The sequence below is a fragment of the Staurois parvus genome, unplaced genomic scaffold (assembly GCF_062004578.1).
Source record: "Staurois parvus isolate SC_StPar_1 unplaced genomic scaffold, SC_StPar_1.0 ptg001539l, whole genome shotgun sequence".
NCBI lineage: Eukaryota > Metazoa > Chordata > Amphibia > Anura > Ranidae > Staurois > Staurois parvus.
Window position 1 is genome coordinate 184625 of NW_028319335.1, and position 23492 is coordinate 208116.

The 23492-nt window shown below is 40.2% G+C and overlaps 1 protein-coding gene across 1 annotated transcript in view; it reads right to left on the bottom strand.

The window, feature by feature from the left end:
• Positions 1 to 23492, bottom strand: part of SCUBE1 (signal peptide, CUB domain and EGF like domain containing 1) — a 397419-nt gene that overhangs the window by 135112 nt on the left and 238815 nt on the right. The window contains exon 7 of the mRNA XM_089662778.1: positions 22547 to 22636. Coding sequence (XP_089518904.1) covers positions 22547 to 22636 — 90 coding nt within the window. The remainder of the gene's footprint in view (positions 1 to 22546; positions 22637 to 23492) is intronic.

Sequence of the window (23492 nt, forward strand, 5' to 3'; positions counted from 1 at the left end):
GAAGTTTGAAGTTTGCCCATGACCATCTGGATGATCCAGAGGAGGCATGGGAGAAAGTCATGTGGTCAGATGAGACCAAAGTAGAACTTTTTGGTCTAAACTTCACTCGTCGTGTTTGGAGGAAAAAGAAGGATGAGTTGCATCCCAAAAACACCATCCCTACTGTGAAGCATGGGGGTGGTAACATCATGCTTTGGGGGTGCTTTTCTGTGAAGGGGACAGGACAACTGCACTGTATTAAGGAGAGGATGAATGAGGCCATTTATTGTGAGATTTTCAGCAAAAACCTCCTTCCCTCAGTCAGAGCATTGAAGATGGGTTGTGGCTGGGTCTTCCAACATGACAACGACCCAAAGCACACAGCCAGGATAACCAAGGAGTGGCTCCGTAAGAAGCATATCAAGGTTCTGAAGCGGCCTAGCCAGTCTCCAGACCTAAATCCAATAGAACATCTTTGGAGGGAGCTGAAACTCTGTGTTGCTCAGCGACAGCCCCGAAACCTGACAGATCTAGAGGAGATCTGTGTGGAGGAGTGGGCCAAAATCCCTGTTGCAGTGTGTGCAAACCTGGTCAAGAACTACAGGAAACGCTTGACCGCCGTAATTGCAAACAAAGACTTCTGTACCAAATATTAACACTGATTTTCTCAGGTGTTCAAATTCTGTCTCTCAGAGTGGGAATGCACCTACAATGTGCATTTCAGACCCCTTCATGATTTCTAAGTGGGAGAACTTGCAAAATCACAGGGTGTTCAAATACTTCTGTTCCTCACTGTATGTATGTATATATATATATATATATATATACACACACACACACATATATACACACACACACACACATATACATACACACACACACACACACTATATACACATGCGTGCGCACACATTATTTTAAGAATTGTGAGGTGTTCTAACTTCTAAAAATCCAAGGAGCAGGGCCCTCCTAACCGTCTTGTATTGCACTGTATTGTTGCTGTATTGTCTCCCTTTCTATTGTAAAGTGCTGAGCAAACTACTGGTGATATATAAATCCTGTATAATAATAATAAAAAGTTTTTTTATTGTTGTCTATGCCTTTCTGGTAACAACCAAACTCCCACTATCTTTACAAACGTGGAAGTAAAATCTCTCCAGTGGATTCAGAAACAGAATTTCTCTCGAGTTAAACCTTTAAAGTATATCTGAAACCAAAGTAGGGAATGGTTAAAACCATTGTAGGTTGTTTTTTTTTACATGTGTTTCTTTAAAGATGAACTCCAGGATAGGCAAAAAAAAAAAAATCACCCATTAGTACAACCCCCTACACAAAACACTAAACAGTTAATAACATTTTGAAAATCCTGACTATATAGGAGAAAAGTCTAACTGAATTTTCTTGACCTCAGCTTTGTAATTCAAAAGATAACAGCATTTGCCCTGCCAAGGAGGAGGTGTAGCAGTAGGGATATCCTCTCCTCTTTCTCTCTGCAGTAAAAGTAAACTACAGTTCCCATCAACAACAGGGAATTGTAGTGAATGTGGGCGGGTACACTTAGTCTGTACATCTTGAATTTGCCTGAGAGTGAGTCTTGATCCACCCACCACTGCAGGTAAAGCTGAATTACATCACTGCTTCCTGGAAAAAACTACAGAAGGCATGTGGCAATACCAGTGGCTGGGGAAAAGGGGGCATGGCAGCCCATGGTCTTACAAACAGGAAACCAAAGAGAATTACCGGTTTGATTTGAAAATTAATAGGCTATTTCAGAGCAACTACTGAGTGAACCAGAAGATGGATGACATATTCTGTAAAGATAGAAAATCAGCAATAAGGACATGTAAAGAAGTTTTTGCCCGGAGTTCTGCTTTAAGGAGAATTAAATTTACTTCCTATCTTATACACACAAAATCCCTATTCACAGCTGTGTGTTTCAGGTGAGGTGCATTCCGAAATCCTGACTGCTTCATCTTTGATGCACTTTCATCAAAACACACAATACATAGTTCAATGGAAGTGCATCTAAAATGCTTGTAAACTGCAATGAACCAGACCAAAGGGAAGTGAAAGAAAATCTGACCAGAGTAAAATAAACTCATCCTTCGTTGTCACCTGAACACGTGTTCCCATGAAAGACTGCCCCTCTATTCCTGTCAAACTCAAAATGAGGGATTTTCTCTCTTTTTTAAACATAGTAACAATGACCACCATGAAAGATAGTGAGTGAAACTTGTCGCAGCAAGGGCACGCATACCAATAAAAAACTGTCAGGAGTCCTAACCATTCCATACTATATAATACAAAATAAGCTTTTTGTACTTCTTATAAAAAATATTTTTCTTGAAGTTCATAGAGGACACAGGAATTCAGAAATTCTGAAACAATGAGGACATACAGTTGTGTTCAAAATAAAAGCAGTGTGTTGAAAAAAGTGAATAAAGCTCAAAATCCTTCTAATAGCTTTTATTTCCATACACAGAAACAATTGAGTACTGTCTGTGATACTTTTTTTATTTGCACTAACATACAATTTTGAGGACAAGCTTTCAGGGTATGTCCCCTTCTTCAAGGTCCAAGCAGTACTATACAAATCACAAAGTTTCAGCAGAATATTAGAAGGGATGAAAAAAAAAAAAAGAGGCTAGAGATAAGAGACAGCAAAAGCGATGGGGGAGGGGAGGGGGGGGGGAATACTACACTCACACAGAGGCAGTCATGCTTGAGGTAATAAAACTGTTGGATAATGGTTGAGGAATCTCATGTCCAAATTCAGGCCGTTATCTCTTGTGTCAAATAGAATTATCATTCTTAGTTCAAAAGTTTTTCTTTCCTGAATACATTTGAAATTTCCTTTAAGAACTAAAATATTGAGGTCTCCCATTGTGTGGCCTGGTTGTGCGAAATGGTGTCCTACAGGTGTCCAGAGGTCATCTTCTTTATGTTCCTTGATGGTATGTCTGTGCAAATTCATCCTTGTTTGCAACTTCTGTCCTGTTTCACCAACATAAGATCCTTTGCTACATTTTCTGCACTGGATAAGGTACACAACATTACTGGAGGTGCAGCTGTATGATATGGAAATATTGAAGATCCCTTTTGAGTGTCTGACACTTTTTGATGGATTGATTTGGTTGCACAGTTTGCAGCGTTTTCTATTGCAGGGTGTGCTTCCATTATTTGTGACATCTTGATCAGAAGGAAGTTTCTTCAGTGTTTGGGGGTCGTATGACAAACTGTCTCCGGCCACTAGACCCAAAAAGAACAATCTCACTTTCATCAGTCCACAAAATGTTGCGCCATTTCTCTTTAGGCCAGTCAAAGTGCTCTTTGGCAAATTGTAACCTCTTCAGCACGTCTTTTTTTCAACAGTGGGACTTTGCGGGAACTTTTTAAACAAGTTACGCTGTTCTTCTGAACAATGTCTGGAACGACCCATTTTCCTCAGAATTTCAGAGAAATGCACTGTAACCAGCATGTACAACATTTGCTGCCTTCCTTCCTTAAATAAGAGCAATAATTGGCACTCGTTTTTCAAAGAATGAATGACCTCACTAATAGAACTCCACACTGCTATTATTTTGAACATGCCCCTTTCAGTTAGTGATTCAATTACACAGAATCAGCAGCATGCATGTCATGACTGTTGGGTCTGTTGGATTTCTATTACTCTACTACACCTGTTAATAAATTATTTGCCATGTAGAAATATCATTTCTACCAAAAACAGTGATTGATCAGGTTAGTGATTTCTGACTGCTATTATTTTGAACACAACTGTATACTGCTGCCTACAGGAGGATTGGACACTGACAAACAGAAAAATAAGATGAAGGCTAGCCCCCATAAAACATCATCTAACAGTTATGACTTAGTTGTGTGAGCAAGCTGTATAGTAGTCCAATAAACAGAGAACATAAGGACTGTCCCTCATTGGACTTCAATAAATAACACCAAATCCAAAAACGGTTCAACTGAGAAAGATGTCCAAAAAACGTGAAAAAAATCTTTCTGCAGGTTAGGGAGGGTGGTAAGGGAGTTGGTCAAAGTTAATAAGGCATTGTATGGGAACTGGTAAGGGACTCTGGTTACATTATGATCTTTATAGAATGCAATCGCTAGGGGTTCCAGAGCCAAAAAAAAAGAGCTGGGGCCAGGGGGCTGCCCCTATAAATCGAAAGGGTGCAGAAAAATAGCCAGCATATTTGACCGAAACCGACGGAGTTGAGTACAGGGCCTTAATTCAGGCTAAAAGGGCCTCTCCCAAACCTCAGCGAACCAGCACAAATTGCAGGTACTCCCATGACAGGGAGCCAAACACCTTGTACATATCTAGAGAAAGAAGGAAGCTAGGGATTTTCTGCTGATGCAAAAGACATGGTCACAGACCTATCTTCACAGGACAAAGCCCACCTGGTCTCTATGTATCAAGAAGCGTAAGTATTTGTTAATGCAAGTGCCCAAGATTTTCCCCAAAATCTTTAGGTCCTTTATACAAGAGTGAGACAGGCTGGAAGGCCTGTGGTTCAGAAGTGTCATCCGTCCTTTTAGGGATCATAGAGATATGGGTTCTGAGTGCATTTGGGAAAATTTCAAAGCATTAAAATACACCGTGCAAAAAAATTAAAGGAACACTTTTTAATCAGAGTATAGCATCAAGTCAATTAAACTCCTGGGATATTGATCTGGTCAGTTAAGTAGCAGAGGGGGTTGTTAATCAGTTTTGGCTACTCTGGAGTTAGTGAAACTAACAGGTGCACTAGATGGGCAACAATGAGATGACCTCCAAAACAGGAATGGTTTTACAGGTGGAGGCCACTGACATTTTTTTCCCTACTCATCTTTTCTGTTTTTCACTAGTTTTGCATTTGGCTAGGATCAGTGTCACTACTGGTAGCATGAGACAATACCTGGACCCTACAGAGGTTGCACAGGCAGTCCAACTCCTCCAGGATGGCACATCAATACGTGCCATTGCCAGAAGGTGTGCTGTGTCTCCCAGCACGGTCTCAAGAGCATGGAGGAGATTCCAGGTGACAGGCAGTTATTCTAGGAGAGATGGACAGGGCCGTAGAAGGTCAATAACCCATCAGCAGAACCAGTAACTGCTCCTTTGTGCAAGGAGGAAAAGGATGAGCATGGCCAGAGCCCTACAAAATGACCTCCAGCACGCCACTGGTGTGAATGTCTCTGACCAAACAATCAGAAAAAGACTTCATGAGGGTGGCCTGTGGGCCCGATGTCCTCTAGTGGGCCCTGTGTTCACTGCCTGGCACCACAGAGCTCGATTGGCATTTGCCACTGAACACCAGAATTGGCAGGTCCGCCACTAGCGCCCTCTGCTTTTCACAGATTAGAGCAGGTTCACCCTGAGCACATGTAACAGACGGGAAAGGGTCTGGACAAGCCGTGGAGAACATTATGCTGCCTTTAACATCATTCAACATGACTGTTTTGGTGGTGAGTCAGTGATGGTCTGGGGAGGCATATCCATGAAGGGACGCACAGACCTCTACAGGCTAGACAATGGCACCATAACTGCCATTAGATTTTGGGATGAAATTCTTGGACCCAATGACAAAGCTTACACTGGTGCAGTGGGTCCTGGGTTCCTCCTGGTGCACGACAATGCCCGGCCTCATGTGGCAAGAGTATGCAGGCAGTTCCTGAAGGATGAAGGGATTGATACCATTAAATGGGCCCCACGCACATCTGACCTAAATCCAATAGAACACCTCTGGGATATCATGTTTCAGTCCATCCAACACCGCCAGGTTACGCCTCAGACTGTCCAGGAGCTCAGTGATGCCCTGGTCCAAATCTGGGAGGAAACACCTCAGGACACCATCTGTCATTTCATTAGGAGCATGCCCAGACATAGGTCAGGCCTGCATACAAGAACGTGGGGGCCATGCAAACTACCGAGTACCATTTTGAGTTGCTGCAATGAAATTTAAGCAAAACGGACTAGCCTGCTGCATAATTTTTTTCACTTTGATTTTCAGGGTGTCTTTGAGTTCAGTCCTCTGTAGGTTGATAATTTTCATTTCCATCAAACGATGGGGCATCTTTATGTTCCTAACACATTACCCAGTCCATATCAGTATAGATATCCAGCATGATATTTTTCCCATTGAGATCTGATGTGTTTTAAAGTGTTCCTTTAATTTTTTTGAGCAGTGTAGTTGACCAAGTCGGGTGCCAGGAGGGCCCAAACTTTCTTAAAATACAAGCCAGAAAACCTATCTGGGCCCAGAGCTGTTGAAGGCTTCAAGGATTTTATCACCTGAAAAACTTCAGATTCTGAGATGCTCGCATTCATTCCGTAAAGTGTTATTAAACCCACAACAGTAAAATTCTGTATGTGCAGTAAAGCATGCTTGATATGCTCACTGTGGAACCTAATGGGTTAATCCTCTGCATTGTGTAAAAATGCGGTTTGATCCGGACTTCTCTTATCCTCCCCTTCGATCTCCTGATAAGATATATCATGTGGAGACACTCTGCACATGCTCAGTTTGGTGTGTATTGCTAGAGGTGTTTTTTTTTTTCCTTGGGATGTTCTCAGCACAGGGCCAATCAGCACTGACCAGACAGAGGTCAGGGGTTCTGCATCCTCCTAGAGCAGAAAGAATACTCCTCCTACAAGGTTTAAGCAGTGCTCTGCTGAACACTGACAGACGTCACAAGACTGCTATATACTGCTGTTGAGAAAAGGTATTTAGCGGTTTATATTTACTAAAATAACTGCATTTCCATGTTCTGTGTACTGTGAGAGACCAGATAGAGTCAATGCAGTGTCTGGGGTTTAGTAACACTTTAAATTTTCAACCCTAGACATCAAGGAAGACATGTCCCAAGGAGGAGCAGGGATGTCTAAGACAGCCATCCAAACTCGTATGAGATAATCTAAATAGAGAACTATCTGGAACAATAAACCAAGGGGATGGTCAAGGATCTAAGAAGTTGGTGACAAACCCAATGGAACCAACTTAAAGGCATTGTGCACTTGTCACACCCTGTGCCGTTTGTCTGCCTTACCATCTAATAAGGGGCTCACATGTTACTGCTGCAGTTTGTAGCATCATGGCTGATAAATTCCTCATGTCCTGATTCACCTAGCTTTTCCCTATCAACTAAAGGAACATGCAACTTCTTGTTCCAACTCACGCAGTGTCCAATGCATGGCTTGTCATTCCTCTGCATCACAAAAGTGGAAGTGCAAACATGATTAAACCACATCCCAACCCGTTATTGTTCTGCCTGTTTGTGGCTGTGTCAGATCTAATTACTAAAACTGAGTGCTAGACTGAGAGACCCAGGGATTGTGGGATATATAGTTTCTTCACAGAAAGTTTCAGTTCTTCGACTACAGACATAGGTTATGCATTAACCTTTGCAGTGTCATACTGCATGCCTCGTGTTTGAATAGAAGCATAAATTCTCTACTATAGACTGTGTGTACAGGCCAACAAATGACACTTTGAAACTACATGACCAATGTACATCTTATGCTGGTAAAAAACACAACGTGTATTTAGGTTTTTAATGCCTTTAAGCAAGAGAGACTGACAAACAAAATAAAAAATAGGGGTAAAAGAAGCACCCCCCGCCAAAACAAGATTGGGATCACAACCACTCATTACTGATGCAGCAACACCATAATACAATAAGATGAGCAGACCTGTCCACAAGGACTAGAACCTGACAGGTAAAACTATCTGCAGATCTTGTGTACCTGATAGAGGACAGGACTTGATACGATTCGGGGAAAAGTCCAAAGCTGTGGGATGATAGGGCGGAATCTTAGCCAGAGAGATAGGACTGATCACCTGATTAAGGACAGGAGCAGGAAAGTTATTTTCCCAAGAACTTCCTAAGGAGGCTGCAAATTAGCCATAATAGAAGAGCATGGAATCCAAAACCAAATTTACGGAAATCCCCATATGTGTACTATCTCCCACAGGGAGTGTCTGCACAAGGTTTATAGAGTGAGTTGTCTGCTGACAAATTAAGGGTAACAACAGCCCCTCTAGCAATAGTTTCTTCCTGCCGTGCAGGAGAAGCACACAAAAAACGGCACAAACTTTCTTCCCCAAAATGAAGACTACAAGATGGAGAGGACCAGAAGGCAAAAGCAGTACCTCTAAAGAAAATTGTGTTGTTGAGTAATATCTTCAATGTCATCCAGTGTAGGGACAAGATTACTCAACCTGCCACAGGGAGAATTCTCAAGCCTTCCCACAGGAAAAGGCCGTACAGCATAAGGTGATATCCAACAGAGTGCAGGTAAAGGGACCTACTCACAGAGATGTCCCCTGAAGAAGCAGACACCAAGTGCTCTAGGGAACCAGACTCAAGTCCCAGACATGAGGACAATTCTAAAACAGTATGAGGGTAAGGAATCACCTCATAGACCCTAGAACACTGAGGGTGAATATCAGGGACCATTAGATCCATAGGCACCTGTACATCTTGCCTCCATCATCACCATCTCTGGCTTCTGGACCATGTTAGAGTAAAAGGATCTCTCGGTACGCACTGCTACATTACAAGAGGTAGAGGGAAAGGGCTCTTCTGACCTTCCTGCAGATCTGCTGCATTCGGGTAGGAGCATATTGTTGCTGCCTGAGGCATTGGTAATGACAGGGTCAAGAACCACTCCAAAGAGACGTTACTTGAAGAGAAGATGTATCAGCTGTTTCTTCGGTGTCTCATCAGAATCCTGGACACGGAGTCAAGAGTCCCCTATGCATTAGAACATACATCAGTCCTGTTTAAGACACAAGTTCAGAGGCTTGAAATAGACAGTCACAGTTAAAGCAGGAGGCTGTAGATATCTGTATCAACTGCTCTATAATGTGTGGGCCTACCACAGTGGTGGAAGGCTTCTCGATAAGGAGTGTAATCCACTCTGGCATGGTTTGACAGATCAAAGTTACATTAAGAATCGATAGGGGACAAACCAGTTAATTCACTTTGGAATCTAAGGGAGTTCAACTTCCTGTCAGTGAAGTCTCCAAAGTACCTTCAACCTTTTTAATGAAACCTTTGGTGTATCCACATTGGGCATTGATCACCTATTAATGAAAACCTTTTGAAAGGAGAAATGCTCTGGCATAGTGTCTGTTGGGCTTTCAAGGTGTTTCTAGTCTGCATAGAGGAAATTCTCAAAGAGCGGGTGAAGTGGAAAGGAACTTCAAAAGGCCTTTAACAGTAGGCTGATCCTCAAAATGCACAGTAATACCCACTGTATCAATAAGGTTTGAAACAATCCCTTGTATACATGAGTCCACTGAAGGAGACTGCAGTGATTCAAACACTGCCTTTTTCTGAATCTGATTCATAAATAACAACAACAGGAGCTTCAGACAGACTCTGTCTGAGGTGGTGCCAGAGTACACATAGGACACCTATGGACAGAATGACACAGTAGCTGGGCGCAAACGGCTAGGAATCTCTAGGACCACATAGCAACAGGGATCCCAAGTTACACATTACAGCTATACCAGAAAATTGCCCTCGGAACTAAGAGGGGCAATTGTGATGAGGTTACCGTAGCAGCGAGACTATCCGCTATGGGTCTTTGAGAAGATATGTTGTGCTGTGTGGTGATCAACAGCTAGGCTCAGTGTGAACCAAGGTCTCACGTACTCACAAACCCACGCAACTGGTGCTGATCAGAGTTACAGATGGGCATAAATGACTGAAACACTGTAGGTGGACAGAGGAGTGAAACTGCAGATCCACTTTGTGCTTCAAATGCAGGAGTAGCAGTGAGACGGTGCTTCTTCTAGGTTGGAAGAGAACATGGACAGCATGCAAGTGCAGAACAACAGCTAGCAGATGGCAGTGCTCAACTCCTCAGCTTGTCATAGGCTGAGGTCAAGCTCGGAGACCAGTGGCTGTAGCAGTAGAGAGGTTCACAAGTAGTCAGCTGGAAATGTACAAGCAAGTCCCCCTAGTAGACAATGCAGGCTAACCTGAGGTACGGAGTCTAAGCACTAACCGGTATTCACAAGAGCTCCTGATGGTGGAGAGGAGTATTGCTGCATGTTAGTACCAGGTCACGGTCCTTAGGATCGTCCAACCAGGAACTGAGAAAGCTAGGGTCTCGTAGCAGAAATAACAGGTAGGAATCAAGCAGAAGCATAGTCAGTAAACAAGTCAAAGGTCAGTAACAGGTACAACCCCAATCCAAAATAGTTGGGACACTATGTAAAATCTACATAAAAACAGAATGCAATGATTTGCACCCATATTTTATTCACAATAGAAAATGGAAAACTTATCAATGGCAGCAATAGGTTTCAAAAAAGTCTGGACCATTTTAAATGAGCTTTAAAAAAAGAAAAAATGTCTTACATATTTAGTGGATTACTTACATTTTTTTCAATATGTCATCATAATCTGGTTACATCATTGTCAGGTGACAGCTATCTCTTTAAAAACTTTTTTTCAGCACCATTTCCATGTGTTGCCTGCACAATTAATCTTATGCTTTACGAGTGGCTGATGGTATAAATTGTTCTACTTCTTCATCTCTATGATTAGGCCTCGATGGGCAGGGTAAAATGCATCAGAGATGGGGCTCAGGAGGAGCTCAAGGATAAGGCCATTCATATTTCTATTCACCTGTTGAACTAGTGGTGTGGCATCTCTCATCCTCTCATAACTGCTATCACTAATACTGTGAATCTTTGAAATTTCACAATAAAAATATCTGGTGGCATTGTGAAAAGTTAATTGCTTGGTTAACCAAACCCAGCATCAAATGCTCTCAGTCTGCTGGCACTTGACTGTGGTCCTGGGAACTGAAAAATCTTGGTGCAGGGTGAGGCGGAGAGTGCCATAGTCACGTATCATTGACAGCATGGTGTAACTGGCCAACCACTGTCACAAGTCAGTGAAGGTGGCCTTGGTTTGACGACATGTACAGCAGAGAGTGCACCCCCTCAGACATCACAGAGGCTGCATGTTCAAACCCCAGCCCTAACACAACCTTAAAAATTATTGTGGTAAGAAGGGGGTGATTTTATAATTGGGTCCAACAGTTCCAACAATGAGGTAGCTCCCAGTGCTTCAGTCTGGCTGACCTTCAGACATAGGGTCACACCAGAGGTTGTGCCAAGACTCTTGACCCAGGAAGCGCTCCGCGGTTAATGAACACACAAAGGTCTGGAAAGCACAACAGTGCCAAGGCTAGCCCCTCATCTAATCCAGTTGGTTCTTGGTACACCCTTACCGAGGTTATGCCGATAGAGACTGACTTAGTCAGCATTTATGATTGAAGTCACCAAAGAAAAAAACAACTACATTGTACCGAGCATCTTGACTGAAGAAAAAAAAAATAAGAATAAAAAGGCTTGCAAAATATATTTAGACTTTATCAGCAGAGCTGAGGGAAAAGTGTCCAAGCTCAAAGGAGAGTTGCAAAAACTGACAAATGAAAATTAAAGATGGGTCATTTGGAAAATGGCCTTCATCATTTTTTTTTGCCAGTGTCCATCTCATCTGTTTCAAAATTACTAAATTACTGTGTCTCTCATTGGACGAAGAAAAAAAAATTTGGCTCTTCATGAACTTTAATTTTGTCTGGAGTGGAATTTTTAGTACTCTGTGGCAGGGTTCTCAGTGTTTAGTTATGCAGGTTCTTCCTATTGATAGATCTGAGAACAATGCAGATGTGATGTGAAATTACTAATAATAAAAATAGCAAATACGTATGAAAGAGTATCTCAACCAAAACAAAAATGTACATTGCAGCTCATCAGTTCTTGGATATGTGGTAATTGCATTTATTTTTTTTCTTTATTTTCAGCTATTGTTCCTTTATTTTCACTTAGTAATCCTGCAAATAACACACCTGTCCCTATGGTGGCAACACGCACTTGATTTGGACTACAAGCATGCCTTCCGCTCCATTCCAATTAAATGGAGGACAGGGGGATTTGTGGTTTACAAAAGATATCTTGGAAGAAATATAACACTGTTTGTTGTTTCAGTTCAATTTTGGCAAGATCAACTGGTATTTTCTGTACTTACAAATATATTTTTAGCTTGAAAACAAAAAAAATATGCAGCCAATATATCTGTGGACTGGTATACTACAATATATTACATTTGTGTATCTAGGTTTAGACAACCTTTAAAAGTTTTTTTGTTTTATTTTTTTTTTCTTTAACATGTAGGTCATGTAGGACTTGTAGAGTCCTGGATATACTGTAAAATAGGGTTAAATCATTACAAATAAAGGGTACAAACTATTTACAGAGCTAAATACGTTATGCTTTGTTAGAGCTAAAATATAGTGTGCTTTCCCCGTCAATAGGCTCCATTTTCCTTGAAAACAGTGCATGCCTCTCGAATCAACAATCCTTTGAGGAAGAACGACAACTGCAGCCTTCTATAACAACTTGTTAAAATGGGAAATAGACAATTTCATTGTACAAATTGTTTTCAAGACTTTCCCCGCAGGTCGTTTGAACGCTTCAATCCATCCTACCTTGCTGTACAAACATCTTTACATCCTAATTGCCTCCACATCAATAGCTGCAAAATAAAGCAGTGACCTGAAAGCAAAACATTAACCACACAGAAGTTCATTTTTGAAATCCCCCAACGTGGCCGGAGGGGGTGGCCAGCTTGATCTGGGAACATGACAAGGCACTTATTGAAGGGGGGTGAGTACAAATTACATCTGTGGCAAGGATAGAAGACATTCCTTTAATCCTTTTCAAATGGAATCCAACAATGAAGGTGGGACATCAAAGATGACGAGTCACAGAATTTTCACGAGAGTAAACACAGAGTTTTGTCTGAAAAAGATACTCCATAAGAAAAAGACCTTTTCGTAAATATGGCCTAACAATATGTTTGTCCTCTGTAATGGAAGCTGAACTAACAAACCACTTATTTATCTTTGGATAATACAGTCACAGAAAGCACAGGGATTATTTTTTAAATTCCATCTTCCGTTCTGACATTCCATGTATCCCAAGTTTGGCATGAGATATTATTTTCAACAAACTAGTTTAAGGCATAACTCCAATTGATTTACTTTCACATTTTAATAGAGTGGACAAGAGTTAAAATTTCTGGTTTTATTTCTCTGTGACCCTATTGGGCCACTTCCTGTCCTTGAGAGCAGTACAAGAAATGGGGAGTACTCAGACAGGAATTTAAATAAAGTGTAAATAAACATAATAACAAATTATAGTCTTAAAAAATTATCCATACGCATCTACTACTTTATCACCCTGGAATTCATTTTTCATTAAATTGTTTCTTAAAGTGATAATAAACACACACTGTGTAATGTACATTATTTCTTCTCTTTCTGTATGTGGATGATGGCTCTGTAATTATTTTAATTTAAAACAAATCTAAGTACCTTTTTCCTAATCGATATACAGCTGTCACGTGACCTAAATCTTTCCCAGTCTGCAGGAAAACATAAGCAGAAGGAGCTTCTAGTCCTCTGCTGTTGGTCACATGTTCAAAATAAAAATACATTTAAAAAACAGCCTTTGGAATACAGAGTAAAAATAAATAATATCAATAAACTTTTAAATTGTCATACAAATATATATTTGAAATCAAATATTTATTAATTTTGGACAGATTTCTGTCAGTCACAGGCTGTATCACACCCCTTCAGCCGATGTCTTAAAATAACAGAGCGGTGAACCCTCCATCAGTCAAGATGTAATATTGTAATAACCCACCCCTATTGTGTTTACCTGGGTAGTGAGCATGGAGGAGGGGGGAGGGAGCGGATTGTCATTTACCACTGTGTACACACCCACATGTGTGACTCTATAGTCACATGGGCTGCTCAGATGTGACAGGGAGGAAATACTCAGCATAGAAACTCACTGAAAACTTAGCATGTGCAGTAGCTGCCAACACTGCTCTGCAAACTCCCCAGCTGCACTGCAGACATGGACAGAAGGGAATGATAGAGAACAGTAGATCAACCAGGTTTTTTGCAGAATGAGTATGAACAGCATGTAACACAGCATTTATTGATAGTTCTTTATGATGTGAGTTTAGTGACACTGGCCGTACATTATACAATTTTCTGTACAATTTACTTTACTTTTACCTTAATTCTAAATAACTATGTAGTGCAAGGGCCTGCCTGTATAGATACAAATTAAAATTATGTTTAGGTTTCACCTCATATGATACGGTTTTTGGTAAATCTAACAGAAAACTGTAGAAGAAATTTGTATAATGTATAGCCAGCCTTACCATATTGTTCTGCCTCCTTGTAAGGTACCCTGTTAGATCCCAAACCTCTCATTTTCCCCCTCACTTCTGTTTGTTTGGAACAGGCAAGTCAAGCTCATTGCAGTCATGTGCACTGCTCTGTGCACACTAAAAATCACGTAGATAGTCCCTAATCCATCTCAGGAGTGAGGAAGAAAGGTTGGCTACATGCCTGCATAGAGTGGGACCATGGAGAATGAACGCAGCCAGCCTCTAACAGGCAGTTGCATCACAACAGGCAAAAAAAAGGAATGTGGAAATTTGGAAAAGGCTGACAGCAATAGAAGGTACTTTTTTAGAGTTAAGAATACACATTTTTTTTTTTTGCGTCACTTTAAAGAGATGCTTGCAACTCCTTGGTCACCGACAGTCAGTAAGAATACCTGTCACTTCAGGGTATAGGGGAGCATGTCATATGCTTGTGCACTGTCACAATGATGGTGGCTGGGCCTAGCAAGCAGTTCTAGGCCCGAGCACTGTAAATGACTTGGACTGATATCATCCTACACCCTGCCTGATGACTGTTTCAGCTTTGGCTGTGTTGGAGGAAAGCTACAAGGGAGCAGAGGTGTCAAAGGTTGCTTTTTGCAGAAACACTTCTTGGGCAAGGCAACAGTGTGTCTCAGCTTCCCACTGCTGTACTGTAGAAAAATGTTCCACTGCAGAGAAATCTTCCTTGAAAATGTCAAATTGTATGACAAGTCACACCAGTGTGAACTAGGGCTTAAAGTTAGAATGCATAATAACGATAAATATAAGTATGTGATATTTTACTCTTGACAATTTTTTTTCGCTAAGGCCTCTTGCACACTGCAGCTTGAAAAAGCTCAGAGCAGCATTTTTTTTACAATGTGCCTTTGCACACAATCACGTAAATAAGCACCACATATTTCTTAAAAAAAAAAAATCAGAAAATCTGCATTATTGGTCAGAAATTTACGCCGCTAGGGCGCAAATACGTGAAAAAACATGCATATAAGCATAAATATTGTGCATAAATACATGCAAAACAAGCGCCTGAAATTACATTTAAGAAAAAAAGTAGATGCTCAAATATATCAGTACCGTTTGCAAGAGGCCTTATAAATATAAAACACACACTGCACAAACCACTTTACTATACCAAAAAAACATCATATATTCTTTACAACAAATTACATTTATTCAAAATAGATTATTCAGAAATAAAGTTTTCAGCCTGTAGCAAAAAATGAAAAGAGAAGTTCAGGAATATAAAAAAAAAAAAAAAAATCAAACCCACCTAGATGGAAGTGACATTGATCCATGCTGCATCTGTCCCCCACTGGCTCTACAGTACAGCAGTGGGAAGCTGAGACACACTGTTGCCTTGCCCAAGAAGTGTTTCTGCAAAAAGCAACCTTTGACACCTCTGCTCCCCCACTGGCTCTAAGACTGAGGATGTAGGGATCAAACACGCCAATCACTCAGCTTTTGGTCTTCACTCTGTAGAGAACAAGTGACTGTCAGTCACCAGCTCTTTTCTCTGCCTCTCCAGTGCTCACTGGAGCGCAGGGCTGTGTAGGGGGTGGGAGTGCCTAGCTCAGGCTCTCAGTGGCTTGCTGAGAGGCTGAGCCATCTGCTGGTCCAGGCATCTGAGTGGGTCCCAACTGTAAAGTTGCAATCTTTCCTGAGCCTGGACCGGCTGAGTTATGTCAGCCAGCTGCGGGCTTTAGCTGAAAATGGGTCACAGTAGTACAGAACGAAGTGCACGCCTTTGACCCATGGGATAAGTATAGCCAAAACAGCTTTGGCCATTCTTCTCTTTTAAGCCTTTCTCAGGGAAAGCCCACATCCTTATGTCCTCTGTGATAGAGCTGTCAACACACCTAAAGGGAGAGGGGTTTAAAGTGACCCATTCAGGAAAAAACTGATTCTCTTAAAAAGAACACCACCCTTACCCACACTGATACACTTCCTAGCTACTACTTTCCTGCATCCAAGCTGGGAATCCAAAATTATGGGTTAAAGTGGTATTAAGACCAAAATGTAATATATTTCAGCTTTCCAATCATTAGATTTGCTAGCTGCAGTAATTTTCTTGTTAAGACATTTTTCCCTCTTTTTTTCACTTAGTGATCCGGCCAGTATTGTATTACAGTGCTCCCTCTCTGGATGGAAAACACGGGGGGGGGGGGTGGGGTGGGCTTTGGACAGCAGCATAGTCATTCTTGGGGGAGGGTTGTATTAGATGAACTAGCAGATTTAGACATACTAACAAACTGAATTCCAGCTAACACATTATAAGCAGTTACAGAAGACAGTTTTTTCTTTTGGGATAAAGGTTTTACATAAATAAAGCTGATCATTGTAAGCATCTCTGTCAGTGTTAAATGGTTTGTCTCAACCCTCTAGCTGTTGCATATCCTGATCAGCTTGTTCTGGTGAAAAACATCAGAATTACTGGCAACATCACCAGCTGAAAGAAAGAAAGCCGAAAAAAAAAATGAATGCAGCTATCACATATAAGAATTGGTAAACTGCTATATACATTAAATGTTTGCTTTTGTGCTTAACACCGTTTTAATCACTTCCTACCCATCTACTGATATTTACCCTTACCCTACTCTCACCACACCGAAAGCCATTTAAACTTTCATTTGGAGCTTCTTCTCAACTTCTTTATCACATATAATGATGGCAGAGTGAAGTGATGGTAGGTATAAGCAGCTGGGAAGCCAGAACTAAAGTGAACTTGCTGCTTTGCCCGGCATTCAGTTCAGGTGGTTCATGAGCATGTTATCCAATTAAGGTCCACTTTAACCACCATACTTGCTTAAAAAACCCAGTATCATTTTCAGCAAGCTTACACACACCTGAGAGTTAAAAAAAACTATAACAAAAAAAGTTACTAAGCAACTGCCCCAGACAGGACAAGAAAGCCCCAAACGTAAAGAAAAATGGCAGAGGTTAAACAACCCAGACTAGAAATGCTGCAGCAATGCACTCATTAAAAGATTTTATTTTCACTAATCAGGAGCAGATGCCTTTCAGAATTTCATAAATAAAGACGAACAGATGAGTTTTACGCATGCTCATCAATAAACAGTGATCAAGGGAGCGCTCCATTCAAAACATAACATTCATTAATAATTATTAATTTGTTAAATATGGGAAAAAGGTGTATGTGCATTAAATGATCTGTTTTCAGACTAAAATGAGTGGACTGCCTTACCGCCATATGTGCACTAATGCACTGACTGCAAAGGTGTGAATCCAGCATTACTGAAGACTAAAACAAAAACGACATAACACCTGTGCAAAACTTTGGACATTCTTCCGGTTGATCAGCTTCGTTATTTTTTCTTAATGTCACAGAACTTTCTGACCCCTAAAAGATCTTAAGCTGTTAGGCTTACATCCAGCAGTCATAGCCTTTCAAAGCAGCCGAGTACAGTTCTGAAAATAAAGATAATTGACTCTTACAAAGCATGAGAGGCTATAAAGAAATACAGCTTCCTGCTTGCAGTTTCCACTATCTAGAATCTGAATAAAAAAAGATAGATACATTTATTTGCTGAAGCCAAAAAAGGATGGGGAGGGCCAAAAAATATCATCATTAGAACGGTTAGTAGACCTACTGGGTATGCAAAGCTAAATCCTTCTATCACTTCTAAGGGCCACCAAGGTTTGTAAGTGTTTAAAAAAATTGTGTAGTGGTCCTCCGTGATTTCCATAAATATGATCTGCTTCAAGAGAAAGAATGCTTACCTAGATCTTAACACAAAAATCAACATCCATATGCACTAAACCACCTAGATAAGGCAGAGGCAATTTGGAACCAAGTGCTGTCATTACATGAAACCCAGAATGAGCTCTTTGACAACAGAAGTATATTTTGAAAAGAAAAAAAAAAAGGAGAAATTTTTAGAGATAAAGACAGTTCTCCAACTGTTAGGCATGAAGAACTTTTATGTTTTATAGCTGTGTAGCATCTAGTGGCACAGAAAGTATTGTCTGTGCAGAGACATACTTACCAAGTTCTAAGAAATTTAAAGGATAATGTTACACAGTCATTGAAAAAACTGAAGGTGAAAAAAGAGGGTGGATTTTCCAACAAGACAATGATCGTAAACACACCTCAAAATCCTATGAACTAATAACTATTTCACTGAAATATTAAAAGTATGGAAACAGCCTTCAAAAGTCTCCAGACGATCATTAAAAATATGTGGGCAGATCTTAACATGTATCACATGCAAAGCAACCTACAAAATATCCCTGAACATGAAGCATTCACCAAGTAAAAGGAAGACTATAATACTGCCAAATATATTCCCTATTAAAAAAAAAGGCAGTTGTGGAATAAAATGGCTGATGGAGGGAAACTATTTGCCCTGGGTGAGCACACCACAGGTTTATTTCAAAGTAAACCATGAGCAAAAATAAAAAAAAAAAGCTCCATGTTCCATCCCCATCCCTGCAGTTAATTTGGCAATACTAGCAAAACAGAGTAAGCAGTACCATAGATGATCTAGCACTGGACTGACTAAGCACAGAAGTGCACCACAATTTTTTAGGAAGACAAAAAAACTTTTAGGATACTGCTCAGGCCAAGCTAACCTTTCTATATACTTCCTATTAGATAGAACATTTTTGTTTCTTGAATTCAGGTTCACTTTAAATAAATATCTCATAATTCCAGTAATGCCAATGGCGCCAACTTGCTGTTCCTTAGGAAAGTCTTCACTGAACAGAAAGCATGACAATGAATAGGAATCTATGACTTGCTACAAGATCCGCTTATGAATATAAATGGAAAAAAGACAGTCATTAGCTTCCTGGGAGGACCCAACTGTCCGAGATTCCTAAGCTGGTGAATCACAGCAACGTCAAAGCAAAATTCTTGGTACGCGTGTTCAAATAAACACTCTAAAAAAGGGAGCTAGCCAGAGCCCATTGAGGAAAACTGCAATTCTTCCCGCTATTTTTCCACTGAATAGCTATCACTGTTTAACTTTTCTGGTGTACAAATATTCCTTCCAGATGCAAGAGTTTTTCCACTTATGTGAGTTAAAAAAGTCCAATCCTTCTGGAGCATTACATTAAACATTCCAGTTAAGAAATCATGCAGTCAGGTAACTACTGAAAAGGGCACCTTAGCAAAATAACCTACTGACTCCGGAGAATTTAGATTCACAATAATTCCAAATAACCAAATTCATCAAAAAATGGTTCCCTGTAATTTTCTCAGCAGTGAAAGCAGCCATCCCTAGATCTTGGAAATCCCCCTCAATTGCTTTCATTCTGATTATTCCCTTTTTGACAGCAACCTGTTAACATTCCCCAGTACCGTGCTCCGTGCTGGGGATAAAATAATAAACAACCCATAACTCTCAATCCTGACTGTCACTGACAAGTAGGGTCCTCACTGATGGTTGGAAACCAAACAATCATGTGATCACTACTTCAGTTACAACAGTGTAACAAAAATGAAGATTTATGCCTCAAAGCATGGCCCTACAAAAAGGTCAGCAATTGCAGCTGCCATACAGGTCATGTGCCATCTATTCATGTGTGTGCATTTATCCAGGCAAAAAGTAATTTTGAAACAATACTGCAATATAGATAAAACTCTATTTTGCCAGATTAGTGTATGACAACTGTGCTCCTTGACTCAAAGTTAGACCTTGATCTGTGATGGCTATAGATATACTATATGGTCAAAGGTTTGTGAGCTCCTGACCATCACACATAAATAAACTAGATTGACATACTATTACAAAATCATGAAGTTGACCAGCCTTTGCAACAATAACAGCCTCCATGCTGCAGGGAATATATTCAGCAAGATTTTGAGAGTCGCTGTAGAAATTTGTGCTATATGTGAGGTCAGGTACTGATGAAGATCAGGAATTCCTGGTTTGCAGTAAGGATTCCAATTCAACCCAGAAGCGATCAATAGGGTTTAGGTCAGGGCACTGTGTAGACCATAGGGTATCCTTCACATCAAACCATGTATTTATGGACCTGGCTTTGTTCACAGAAAATCAGTCAAGCTGAAACAAAAAAGGGCCTTCCCCAAACTGTCAGGCGGTTAAAAATACACAATTGTCAAAAAGGTCTGTGTATGTTGTTTTACTAACAGAATCCTCCACTGAAACACCTGAACTCAATTTAAAGATGTGTATCAACATATTTGTGGCTATATAGTATAGGTGTAATAGCTAACTATCAAGGTAGTGTAAATCTTGAATACTTTTAACTAAAACGTTTTCTAATTAAGTGTTCTTGCACGGCAAGACCACTTACTGTTATCTCACATATATATTCTTACTATTATAGCCAAATTTACCACCCTAACTCCTCCCACAGTTTTTACACTACATAGACAGTAATATACCGAAACGTGCAGATTGTTCCCGACTGGTGTGCTATTACTTTGTGGAACGTTTCGCAGAATGGTTCACGAAATATCAGCGTTTTTGTGGTGAAATTGGTCCCATAGGAATGAATGGCGGAATGTTCAAAACTAGAGTGAGAGCTGACAAAAGCTAGAGTGTGAGCTGAAAAATCAGGACATGATTTCAAAACTGCCATCACTCCCTCATTTTCAAGCCCACCTACACAAATCTTATATCAAATCGTTCAGCTATCCCTGCTGCCACTAAAATGTCCACGGCTAAGCCATAGTCCTGATAGTTTTCACAATATGACCATTTGTTTGCAACTCACGTCGCCCATTGACATTAATTGAAACTCCACTCTAGCCACCTCAAATTTCTAAACTGCGACTGTGCCTTCATTTTTAATATTTCAGAGACATACTATGCATCAAAATGTCTGGGTCTTGTGATTCTCACAATATAAAGCTCTTCAGTGTAGGATTTATAATTTTTAAACTACAACCATTTGAAGATGGCAACCGCCAGTGAAGTGAGCAAGTTGGAGCAGTTTGTTTTTAACCGCTCTTCTCTGCCCTTGCTGTAGAGTGAGTTGCCATAGGAACCCAGGTGTGTGAGCAGGCAGCAGAGTGACAAGCCACTCCACCCAGTTACTCCACCCACTCCAGTTGTAGACTACTGGTGGAGGCAAGAACACTTCACACAATTTCCCAAGAAATTGTAGCTTTTCTAGTTTAAATTAAAGTACAACTAAAGGCAAAAACTTTTTTTTTTAGTTTTGGACAGAGTAGGGATGGCTTAGAAAACCTGTCAGTTTTTATTGCTGTCTGTGCTCTCCGATAAGGAGATGTACCCTATTTTTCCTATTTACTATTATCACTGAAAGTGCAAGTAAAAGAAAATCACAAATTGTGGGTTGTCCCCAGAAAAGTAAATCGAGGGAAAATCTTCCAATAAGGACACTAGTTCTGGTGACCTTGGGGTCCCCAAGGAATTCCCATACTTTTCAGGGATTTCCTCTTGCTTCCTATTCTGGCTATGAGACAGGAACTGAAGGGAAATCTCCACAATGGGAGAATGGCAAAAAAAAATCTGATGGGTTATAACCCTCCCTTTACTCTATCCAAAATGAAAAAGAAAGTTTTGTCTATAGTTCTACTTTAATATTTACAGGTCTTGGAACTTGTGTAATTAAACCTTTCATCTTCTGTATTAAATTAGATTGGTAGTCTATCCAAAATGAATTACATAGCAATACATAGCAATACAGGAATAATCTAGCCCAATGTTTTATAATGCATGTCATGTCCAAAGTGGGGATGGCAAAAAAAATGTTAGGACATTTGTAATAAAAATAAAAGAAAACTCAAATTTGACTCTAGCAGCAAAAAGGATTTATATGTTTTACCATCCCCTATGTGACACAACATAATGCCAAAATTCGCCACCTGAATTTACAGGGGAAAAAATTTAATTTTAACTTTCTGTATTGAGAACTCCCAAGTGCTTTGGAAGTAGGGGAAATCTCTCTATATACATAGTACTCCAGAACAACTGAGGATTTCTTTGCAATCCCATTTAACAATATGGTGGTTGGTCAACATGCCAAAGTCAACCTAGAGCTTTATAATTCTTTCTGAATAGACTGGATATACCCATCATTGCTGCCCAGGGATGGAATATCCCTTGAAGAAAGAAGCAAAAAAAAAAAAAAAAAACGTGTAATCTTTAGAGGAACGAGACTTCAATCTAAGAAATCTTAACCCTGGAAAAAAGGAGGTTAAATCAAGACAATTATATCACAGACAACTCTCTTTAAAGCACAATCTGATTCAGTATCGCTTCTGTGATATCACATACACAATCACACTCACACAGAGATAGAGAGCACACATTTTTGTATAAGCAGAAAAGTGGAAGAAAATTTTTACCCATAAGGAGTCGCCGTTTCACCCGCTTGTCCACATCAGTTACTGACGTGGAATTGTACTCAGAACTCTCAATTGCAGCCTCATCCTTTTCTAAAACACAATTAAGGAAAAACATGGAGCATTTGGTTAATCAGAAAGCCCGAATCTACTAACCAGAGCTTGGCAATGTGCACAACTGTAGCTGAAAAAAGCCAGTAGTGAAGGTATGAAAACGGTTCAACAAAAGTGTTAATCCCCACCATCCCACCCTGCCAAAGCCCACCAGGAGTATAATTAGTGGCTGCAGAAATATGGATGGAGTTATACACATGGAAACAAACCTATTAATAACAAACAAGGCAGTGGACAGAAGTAAAGACATCTAGGTTTTCAAGAACCAAGAATGAAACCACAGTGTGAGTAGCAAAGTCCGGTGATGGATGATTATGAAACATTAAAAGATGAGACCTTTTAATAACGTGACACAGGGAAAAAAATAATAAAAAAGGCACACACAGCATGCACTTAAACCAACCATGACAAAATAAAAAAAAAGAGAAAGAAGAGAAGATCGTTTGGGCAGTGCTGGTTGCCTGTTGTCTATGGATACATTTAAGTAGACATTCAGATGTCGCAAACAAATAAGATTTTTATAATTGGTTGACATGCAGTGAAGCAAGAAAAAGCAGCATAAGGAAGAAAAGTAAGTTGTTGTTTTTTTTTAAATTTTGTTTTAATAAGCATATCGCAACATGAGAAGGAAAAAAATAAAGTTTCTTATCATCTAGAACAAGTTAGGAATACATAAAACTAGCAAGAGTGACTTAGGATCAATAGGTTGTTATAGACAAGGAAGGAATTAGACAAAATGAACGGTTATTGATGGGAAGAAAAGAAGGTCTGTAGCAAATAAGTATTGCAATGCCTTGCTTAATGGACAACTCCACACAATTTTTTTTGTCACAAA